The 11,253-nt window shown below is 30.9% G+C and overlaps 1 protein-coding gene across 1 annotated transcript; it reads right to left on the bottom strand.

Moving 5' to 3' along the window:
- Window positions 1–994: 994 nt before the first annotated feature.
- On the bottom strand, window positions 995–9,204 carry LOC133202516 (5-hydroxytryptamine receptor 4-like). Its single transcript, XM_061338354.1, has 3 exons — window positions 7,938–9,204; window positions 2,820–2,841; window positions 995–1,063 (listed from the first exon to the last, which is right to left on the bottom strand). The coding sequence occupies exons 1-3, from the start codon at window positions 8,879–8,881 to the stop codon at window positions 995–997; spliced, it is 1,035 nt and encodes a 344-aa protein (XP_061194338.1). The 5' UTR covers window positions 8,882–9,204.
- Window positions 9,205–11,253: the final 2,049 nt, after the last annotated feature.

Genomic DNA, 11,253 nt, shown 5'->3' with positions numbered 1-11,253 from the left:
GAAAGGATATGTATGTTACAAAATTAATATTGTTTTAGAAATTGGGTGGCTAACATTTAGACCCTTGGTGAATCATTGTCAATATCCCCTGCTTTTTCATTGGCTATTAACTATTAACTGTTTGTTGCTTAACAAAAATTGACATAAAATAACCAGCAATAAAGTTCATATCTAATAGTTTAAGCGTATTAGTGGAAAATTAAATTGTTAATTTAGTATATTAACATTTATGACTCGATAAATATGAAACATTCTCGTGCCATTAATTTGAAATGTCCTACACACCTATGCAAAAAATAAATAAATAAATAATGCCTAATTTACTAATTTTGATATGTATGGTTTCCTTTCCTTATCCTATGGGCAACGTCAAAAGACAATTGTAAGGGCATTTTTTGTCTTTATTTGTGAATGTCAACTGGCTGGTAGATGTTCAAAAGCCTTTTTTCCGCAGAGAAAAGTAAATTGATATCCCAGTTAAAAGGTAATATTTTTTTTTACATATGTACGTTTTGCCACATGTATATATGCATGTACATGTAAACTTTGTTGAAATATGTAAAATCAAGGTTAATTACTCAATCCTTCTTTAACTTTATATTCCATTCTTCACGTACAAAACTTGTAATGAAGAGCAAAAATTAAAAAAAATCTACTAATATTCTATGTATAGACCAACTTCGACATATTGAACATATTGAATGTAGTCGTAAAATAGATTTCATATTTTAAGACGCGTTAAATTGTAGATTTGTCTAAATCTGAGAGGCTTATGAAAAGTTTTGCTAGATTCCAATAATAGGAAAAAAGGTAGTAGTATGTAAGAATTAACTATAATTATAGGTAAAACAAATAGAAATTTAAAAGATAATAAATATAAATTTTAAAGAGTATTTAAAAAAATATTGCTGTATTTATGTGAAAATGAAAGGATGGGTTGTAAATTGATTAACATACAGAATAGGTTTATTTACCTTATTTTATTTTGAATATTTCAGGGGGAAAACGAGCCTAGGAGAAGAAAACCCATTGAAGAGGAGGGTGGCACAGTTTGTTCTGCAAGCTGAAAATCAAGTAAAGCAATCCAGAATCAATACAGGTTGATTATTTTCAAAGGTCAACCGAAGGAATTGAAAGATCGCAGACAACCTGCAACTCCAATTATATCGTATTAAATATAAATTATTCGAAATTGGTTTAGGATATATTTGGTATGACCAAGATAGAATTAGTTGTAACAGCCATTTTTTACTTATAAAGCAAAGAATTATTGACACTTTCGTATAGAATCTCCTTGCAGATATCAATAATTCATCTAGATGTATGCTATTTCAGAACATTATTGACCACTTTACACTGCAAAATTATTTGGTAAAACCTATTTCTAGCATTTATAAAAACAGATAATTAAGATAAGACTGTCATCACATAATTTAGCAATTGAAAGTGGACGACATAAAAATATCCCACGAGAAAACCGAATATGTAAACTTTGTAGATCTGAAATTGAAGACGAATTCCGTTTTGTTTTAAAATCTCCACGATATATGGACTTAGGTGTAAAATATATTTTTAAAAATACTGGGAAGACCCATCTATGTTTAAATTCATACAATTATTATGTGCAAACAATGTAAAGAACTTTGTAATTTTGGAAAATTTCTGTATCATGCTTTTAAAATGCGTAATGAATGTCATACTGTATTATAAACATTTTTTTTTAAATTTTGTATATTCTCCACAATGAATTACTGATTGTACGAGGGGTGATCAAAAAGTTCGCGAACTAATTGAATAAATTCTTTAAAAGAAATAAAATGAGGTTTCAGTGTTTATTATTTTCTAAAGTAGTCCTCTCCGATTTTAAAGCACATCTGCCATTGTTTTGCCCATGCGCGACTCACGTGATCCAGGCAGTCACGTGACCTGCTCTGTAGCAGTCTGTTCACAGAAGCTAAAAGAATTTTCCGAGTCTTATAGTTCTTACCGTGCAAATTATTTTTCATAACAAGAACAGTCTATCTGTCAGAAATGGCCAAATCTCGGCAATAGGATGGGTGGATAAGGATATCCCTTCCCACAATTAGTATGGTGACCCATCACAACCCGAGTTCTCTGTCTCGGGAGAGTCGTTTATCCAATGTGGATAAACTGTGGGCGCCTTCTTTTTATCATATCTCATATGTTTAAAGTCTAAAGTAACCGATATTTTAGGGATTTAATAATTATATTATTGTTAAGATATTCAACTATTTTGTAATTGTTACTTGACGATGTTTTATAACAAATTGCTCAACTAAGGACACATCTTTTCCCCGGCTTGCTTTCGCTTGACAACAGAACAAACATCAGTTTTAACCATCTCCCTGTCTTCACTTGAACAATCAATCCAATTAATGATTGAACTTCTGGTAAGTCTTTTGTCTTCATAAACCTTGTACAAATTATCATATTCTACTGCAAAGGAATTTCCAAGATATAAGTTAAACTTTACAGCCGTTCGTTGTTCGAGTACGACTGAATCAACCATTTTTTGTCACAAGTGACCTACATATTGACGTCATTTTCACATTGTGACGTCACAAACACGGAGCAAAACATTATTTAACATCTGTTATATATAGAACATGTGTATGTCTATATGTGTGCCAAATTTCATTCTGATGTGAATTGTTGTTTTGTAAATACAGCAATAGTTCGCAAACTTTTTGATCACCCCTCGTATTATTATTGTGCTAAATGTACCTTAACACCTGCGCTATGCCTTACTATTTATATGTTATTAACTTGCATTGTATACAATAAGATGTAAGTCTTACGCAATAATGTGAATATGAATATGAACTCAGCTATCCTCCCAAATTACATGCTGATCCCTAGGCAAATTAAATGCATATTAAGAACAATTATGAGACAATATTTTAATTTTATATGTGCCTGTTATATGTGTTTTACACATTCTTACATCATAGATCATGTAAAATTATAAGTAAAATGAAAAAAAAAATGCCTCTTCTCTTTTCAAATTACTTGAAGGCATGAAATTAGGGGTGTTTTTTTTTTTTTTTTTTTTTTTTTTTTTTTTTTTTTTTTAATGTTTTTGTTTTTTTGTTTTGATTTTTTTTGTTTGTTTGTTTTTGAAAAAACATGAAAATAAAAGCTCTAATTCATTTCTTAAATTCATATCAGTGTGAAAAAAATTATGATTAATCTCGAGCGGCACTGAAAATTGCATGAAAGACTTATCTATACATTTATATGAGAGTAGGTGGACTTACTTTTAAGATAAAAATTATTTCAGCCCCTTTTTCAGAATTTAACACAATAGGAAAAAATTTGAATTATCAAGGATCATTTGTCCTCACCATAAAATTGTCATCAGTTGATGGTATATGTATCATTTTTGGAGTTCATATGTCCCATGTATGAAAATAAAAGAAATTAATTATTTAAAAACAAAATCTTGTTTCAGATACTCTGGCAAAGTTCTTAAAAATCCTTCAAGTTTTATGGGTTGATAAAAAAGGTCTTTTTAATTAACTGACATTTTCGAAAATTGTCAATTCGTGAAAGTTTAAGTTCGTTCATATGAACAAGTAAACATACAAAAAAGTACAAGCAATACTGTAGAAAGAACACAGTTTTTGATTCTGCCTATAAGTCAATTGTTTTAGTTTAGACAACCAGCATTATCGATGTTCTGACGACGAACGTAAATTGGACAGTAAGAAGGAATTTTAATTAGGCACACTGTTAGGATAATAGTTAAGACACAATAATGGCTCAGAGACGTGAGTTTCACTGCTGGTAACATAATGTGCCTTCTTGTTAAACAATTTATGGCTCATTTGGAGTTAATTAAGAAATGGGTACATTGACATGAACTCGTCATTATTAGTTTTTCGAGAGTCTACATGTTACAATGTCTTACTTTGCAATACTATGTTTTTTTTTCCGCTAACAAACATTTCCACAAGTGCTCAAGTGATTTCTTTAAAGATCAAGTTGTTAAAGTATCATGACCCCAAGGTCATTTTTACTCTTAAAGCAAATTATTTCATGCGTAATTGATGGGGTTTCTTTTCATTCCATTGATAAAATATTCTTTTATACAAATTCATGCTACTGGGTCTATTCCTAATCATGTCTAATTAATCAATAAAACAATCCAGATCCACAAAGGTTGATTATTTTCAAAGTTCAACCGAAGGTATTTAAAGATCGCAGACCTCCTGCAATTCAGCTATCCTCCCAAATTACACGCTGATCCCTAGGCAAATTACATTCCAACCCCAACACAAGGATAACAATATAAAAATAATCATAGATCTCCATAGATGAATGAATCAGTCACAGAATCTAATCATTATTCCCCATTGCGCAAGTTTAACGGTTGGAAATATCTTGCAGACAGACAAGAAAAAATACTGGGCGAACAGACAGATATTGTTAAAAAGATAACTCATTTCCAACTTCTTTGGAATATATGAAAATTACAAATAAACTGCAATATTTGTCAACTTTGAGGCTGTTGTTCTTTATTCCAATAATCAGATTTTAAAGCTTATCCAAAGACATCCCTGTAGTTCTAATGTAAAAACTGAGCAAGCTGTTTGGAATTCTATATTACATTTGAAGGTCTATAAAATTTCGTTCAATTAGCCGAAGCTTTAATTTAAATCACAAACTGGCTAATGTATTTTTTCTCCTCAAAATTCTCAACATGCCAGCCGCGCATATTTCTTAAAATATCTTTACATTATACTTTTATAATATATCCACCTTTGAAGAAAGTATTAAGCTATATTTATTTTCATGAATCTCGATAATTATAGAACCTTTCCCTTAGTTTGTTAATTTATCATATTTTCATAATGATCGGCTTTTTTATTCTATATTTATAAAGTTTCCCTTGTTTTCTTTTTAATATTATGAATGGAAAATAAAAGTTGTATTGAATTACTCTAATTTATATATATATATATATATATATATATATATATATATATATATATATATATATATATATATATATATATATATATATATATATATATATATATATATAGAAAGCACAAAGAAATTCACTTTTTACAATGATACCCACTTCCGCCCCAGCCCGGGGTTGAACTCTCGACCTACGGAATCTGTCTCCTAGCAGTACAGGAACAGCGCGCTAGACCGCTCGGCTATCTAGGCAAGTCGAAAAACTTTCGATGCCGATGGAATTCTCGCGGCGCTGTCCTACACTACACGGTCATTGAGAATGGAAGTGAAATACAGTTATTTGGACACTTAGGGCAGTTATGTTAGTTTAAGAGTCGTTGTTAAATGTGCTTTATATAATATAATATAATATAATATAATATAATATAATATAATATAATATAATATAATATAATATAATATAAAAACTAATTTTTGTAGTAAAACGTTTAAAATTTAGAACACATTAATGAAGAATTTATTGCAACGATATCTTTTGCACAATAATGTCTTTGAAAAAAAAACTTATTTGTCATTTGAAAATTAAAACGAACAATCACACCATTCAAAGTTCATTGTTAACAAACCAAAATTAATGTTAACGTTGCAATTATTCTAAATTCTCGCTTAGAAAGTTTTCTTCCTACTCTAAAAACTGTAATTCTCTGCATTTCCAGAACTTTGACAGAGTTCTAGAGATAAAGAAACATTGATCACAAAAATTATGTAACCTTTTTATCAAGCGGAAGTTGAAATGTGTATATAAAGCGTCATGGTGTCTGAAACATGGATTTTTATTTCCGATAAAAAGTTCATAATGAAAAAGCTTCTGAAAATTTTGAGTTCAGAAGATCTACCAGTATGTGTATACTAGCATACTATTTTTTGTTTACTTTTTGTTTTCAAAATTTTATTCATCTTCGGTATCGGTACCAAATTTTGATGTTCATTCATTTGTTAATGAGAAGCCCAATAAGAAATTGTCCCAAGGTCATCAGATAGATATGATATATACATTTATCAGTTTCAAACTGTTCTACAGGAAATGTTTGAACTGGGTTTTTTTTTTCTTACCTTAGAGTTAAAACATACTATATGTAACATTAAACTTCTATTTATTTTTATTGCAAAAAACAAGTACAGTACCTGCAATTGGCCATAAGCGAGTCATAATTTTAGTTTTCCACTATAAATTTCATTGAAAAATGCATCTTTCTAAAATATTACTGCAGTGTTATTTGTTGTTCATTTTTTATGACTGAAACAGCATAAAATGTAGAACTCTTTGCAATTTCTTCACATAATTTCAAAATAATTTTATATATACGCATTGCGGTAATATCACATGTCAAATGCGAAATAAAAATTTTAAGGCTCTAATTTGTTAAGAAATCATAGTAAGTTGAGGTTATAAATTTTTATCTTGATAATTTCATATTATACTCAATGATTACTATATCATTTTTTTAGCATTTAAAGACAATAAAATTTTAACAATTCTGCATGACTCGGTGAAAAAGTCATGGAAATTAGGCTAAAATCGACCTTTCGATCAGTTTTTATAAAAAATTATTCTTTCAATGAAATATATAGTGTAATAATGCAAATATGACTCACTTATAGCTATATACTGTATGTAGCAAATTTAAGCTATGTAAGTTACACGTTCTTAAAATTACATATATTCTTACTGATGATTCAAGTTACTCTAAAACACAATCGGTTAAATAAAAAGGTTAGATTTTTCAAAAGTTAAATTAAAAAAAAAAAAAAAGTTATATGTAACAATCAAGTATTTAAGGTATGTAATCAGCATATATTTATATATTTTTAGATTTAGAATATTTCCAAATATTAGACACTACACCTAGAAGAAGGAAAAAAAATTCTAAATTTTCAAAACAATTTTACTCTTGTGATTCTTGGGGAATGAATACAATGAACCATTGAGAAACTGATATGAATTTAAGAAATGTGTTATATTGTAATTTTTGAATTTACCGGGTGGTAGTAAATACAAAAATTACACATATTGTAATTTTTGTATTTACTACCACCCGGTAAATTCAAAAATTACAATATGACAAATGAAAAAAAGCTTTTATTTTCATGTTAGTATTAAGTCTGAAATCACTATTTCATTATATAAGCTGACTATAAAGAAAATATAATAGAGACCTTTTCGTCATTAATTTACTGATGTTGATGTTGTCATTATTTTTTATTGTGTAAGTTATTTATTTATTCATTTATCATGACAAGGAGCATACGGCGGGTGTGACCTGTCGGCAGGGAATGCTCACTCCTCCATGGCACCTGATCCTATCTCTGATGTTTTGGAGGTCTCTGTTTGCTCTGCTTCCGATTTGTATTGTTTTAATGGACTTTGAGCTTAAATGCTGTTTCGTTATCTCCATATTTCATTATTCATTTCTGGGGATTTTTGTCAAAATCATTCAACAGTTACGACATACCTTTGCTATCTGCATGTACATGTACGAGTATATAGGCTTAGGCCGTGATTAAAATCCAAAAAGTCATTTCTCAAAATTATCCATGTTTGTAGGGTGCACACATGTATTCCATTTCCCCATACTGACATTAAGTTTCCAAAATTAAATGAAGAAAAGATCATTTAGGTACCATCAATAATAATTTAACGTGTTTTAGTTCAAGCACGTGACTTTTTTTAACTTATTGATTACACTCTTTTGCAAAAATATTTCCAAAAATAATTACTGATCAATTTCTGTAATTAAAAAAAAAACAAAACAAATTTTACATACATTTTATTCCTTAAAACAACATACAACAAAGTGATCTAGACAGCATTGTTGTTTGTCAAAGAATAAATTTTTCTCCTCGGTGGAATAAGGCTTAAAATTTGCATTTTATTTTTTATGCATTTTAAAGACGCTTTTTGTCTTTTCTCCTTAGATTTTCGATTTAAGAAGTAGTATAAGTAAGGGTTGACTGTAGAATTAATATAACCTAACCACGTGATCACTACCCAAGCTCCTTCGTGTAATTCATAAGCAAACAGAGGTTCCAAAATGTTCACAGTAAAAAATGGAAGCCAACACATGAGAAAACATCCTAAAAGTATAGCAATCGTCCGCGCGACTTTCACTTCCTTCTGTATTTGTTGTTCCCGGTGAACATCTTTGACATAGTTGGAGGTGAGTTCATGGAGTTTCCTTCCTCTACTTTTTATGAATCTGAATATTTTTACGTTGCAGAAAATCATGAATATGACGGGTAAATAAAAGGAAGCAACTGATGCAATAATGGCACCGAGAGCATTCACTCTTAATATAGGCGTTATGCGACAGTTCTCTGAACGGACACTAATTTGGTTAAACTTGATCATCATAAGACTAAAAGAAATCAAAACAGGCAAAAACCAACACAGAAAAAGCAGACATGATACTCTTCTTTTCTTCATTATTTGATAGTACTTAAATGGCTTCGTAACCGCCACGTAACGATCAACCGTCATACACGTTAGATGCAGAATCGACGTTGTTGTGAACAGTACGTCTAGTCCCCAGTACATTAAGTACGTTGTATTGTGGTGCAACCAATCAAAATCACTGCACAAATGTAAAATAGAGAACGACATTACAAAAATGGCGACAGAAAGGTCGGCGACAGCCAAAGAAATTACAAAAAGATTGGTTCTTTGTTTGTATTGATGACGTTTTGTCACTACTTTAATGACAAGTACATTTCCAAAAATAGTTAGTCCAAGGACAGATGATAGTATCACAATAACTGGAATACGAAAAGCATTACCAGATAGTACTCCTCTCGCCTGAGTGCCATTACACAACACTGTTGCGTCTGGCAACACGGTGCCATTATGAAGATGCAGCAACATCACGTCTAAATACATTCATGCAGACAATAGATGACAAACACAACAGGTAATTCAAATATTAATGTTGCGGTTTCCCTTCCAATAGAAATTGCTTATCCTTGTTATCACTTGCTTGTTCTTTTTGCAAAATGTGATGTTCAACAAATTCCTTATCACTTACTGCTGACAGAAGAAGCAATATATGTTGTATAAAATGGCAATATAATCTTTTAAACTGGCTCTATTGATAAGCTACGAAATCCAGTAAGACTCCAACAAATGTAAATCACTCTGCAAACTTTAGGGGAAAAAATTACAATTGCAATTCGACACACCGCTTGATTCTTTTTTATTTCTGGAGCATCTCTCGCGTAATAAAATTAAAATCCAGTGGGGTTTTGCAGAAATGGTGCTTTTAACTGCTGCTCAGACACCGTAGAGTATGAAATATCAGTCGTTGCTAATTATTAAAACCTCGTCAAAGAACAGCTCCCTAAAATTCTTTTAGATGTTTCCTTTTCAACTCACATAGATAACGGACCGCCATGAAAATGCAAACAAATATTTTTTGTGATTTAAAGAGACAGTTTTTGGTCAAATTCTCTGACCACCAAGTTCAAATTGAGGTAACTGTGTACTGGCGGTATTAGATTAGCACTGTAGTATATTCAGCAGCCCATGGGACAGGACCCGAATAAAATTCATTATAAATTCAATCCAGATAATACTGAATAGTAATTCCACAATGGTCCAAAGTTCACATAGATTACACTGAACAATATTTCCTCAAAGGCCCTAAGTACACTTTGTTTATGATGCTGACAATTGGAGTTTTCGTTTATCCTTCGATAAAATCATCAATCTTTAACGAATTAGTTAGCAGCTCTCCTTTTATGTAGCACTACCTGTCCTTTTAATACTGTAATAATCCAATCACAGAGCCGAATATTTTCCCTTCAGTAGCCTGAACCTAGTCACCGCATCTCTAAATTAAAAATAATTAAGACTCCACTTCATCACTGATTAGGTAACAAAGCCAGGATCCCACCATGAGAGAGTGAGCTGTCTTTGAAGTATTTTCAGTGTCTTGTTCGTGCGTATAAAACCGTCTGTCTCACTTTACTATAAGAGACACTCCATACAGGACCCAGCGGAATCCGCCATTATCCTGATTTAATAAATGTAAATAGTTTACATAGGTAAATATATCATGGTATTCAACTGATAGACTTTGTTTTGTAAATAGATGCATGCGTAAATGAAACGCCTGGAAATAAATTGTGAAGTTAACAAGAGAAAGTTTAATTGCAATCCCAGAGTGGTTTTTTTCTGAATGGAAATAAATAGAATTCTCATGTGTTTAAAATATTGAATTGATGCTGTTTCATTTTGTTTTGTAAATTATGTTTTTCATAACAATTAAAGTTTTGGCATTAGGATTGGAAATTCGGTCAATATTCATCAACCAGCTAACACTTGTGATGTTGGTCAAATACTCAACTAACAAGAAAAATAAGACTCTTTTTTATCAAACTCTACAAAAAATATTATGATAAAATATACTGGAAGTGTATATGTATATTGTTGTTAGCACAAAAGCAAAATAGAATATTTGAATTCAAAGTATGGACGTTTATGTTGAAGAAGACATGAAATTTGTACAGTGACTTCAGAAAGAAATATCTGTAGAGCACAAAGAGTACTTTGTTGATGACACGACAAACGCCCCATTTTACAAGTACACATTTTTTAAATATTCTCATGTAAATACATCGTTTATTAAAGGTTTCGCCAAGCGAGAATAGGTGCAAGTTACTCACACAAAAAGCATCATGTTTGTTTTTCCATGTTTGCCTCCATGTTTTTTTTCTCAGAAGCTCGTGGTTCAATCTGGTTCGTAACGAAATCTAATAACTGTGTTAAGCCTGTGTTCTAAGTACACGGCCTCTGATTAAGGCGTGTATTTCGATATGGATTTTAGATATTGATAAAAACAATTAAGAAGATCTTTTAAAATGATGTATGAATTAAATTGTTTATTAAAGTCTTTCTATAGAATCATACTTAAGTTTTAAAATTATATACTCTTGTGGTTTTCGATTTAAGATTCCTTCTATTAAATGACATAATTTTAACTAAATGAAATAGGTGAAGAAAACGAACAGTGATTGATCTCAAAAAACCTACTAACAATACAAATCTGTGAGCAGGGCATAAAACACTGGAAATTCCAGAGGTGGGATCAGGTGCCTAGGAAGAGTAAGCATCCCCTGTCGACCGGACACACCCGCCATGAGCTCTATGTATTGATCAGGTAGTCGGAGTGATCCTTAGTAACAGAATTGTAGAAAATTTCAAATTGACTGAAAACGCCTCTCCAAATGTAGGAATATATCTCGATCCCACTA

Source organism: Saccostrea echinata, unplaced genomic scaffold, assembly GCF_033153115.1.
Source record: "Saccostrea echinata isolate AGI-Se365-2 ecotype Australia unplaced genomic scaffold, CSIRO_AGI_Sech_v1 ptg000047l, whole genome shotgun sequence".
NCBI lineage: Eukaryota > Metazoa > Mollusca > Bivalvia > Ostreida > Ostreidae > Saccostrea > Saccostrea echinata.
Note: the sequence above shows the minus strand (reverse complement) of the source record. Positions and strands in the feature narration are given on the sequence as shown.

Bases quoted from the DNA above. Each gene is read 5' to 3' on its own strand.
- LOC133202516 (XM_061338354.1), bottom strand. From the start codon at position 8,881: ATGTATTTAGACGTGATGTTGCTGCATCTTCATAATGGCACCGTGTTG. The intron at 2,842-7,937 runs CTTAAATCGAAA...ATAGCTGAGTTC, and splicing joins AACCCTTACTTATACTACTT to ATATTCATATTCACATTATT. The intron at 1,064-2,819 runs GTAAGACTTACA...CTTGATTTTCAG, and splicing joins ATTCATATTCACATTATTGC to CTTGCAGAACAAACTGTGCC.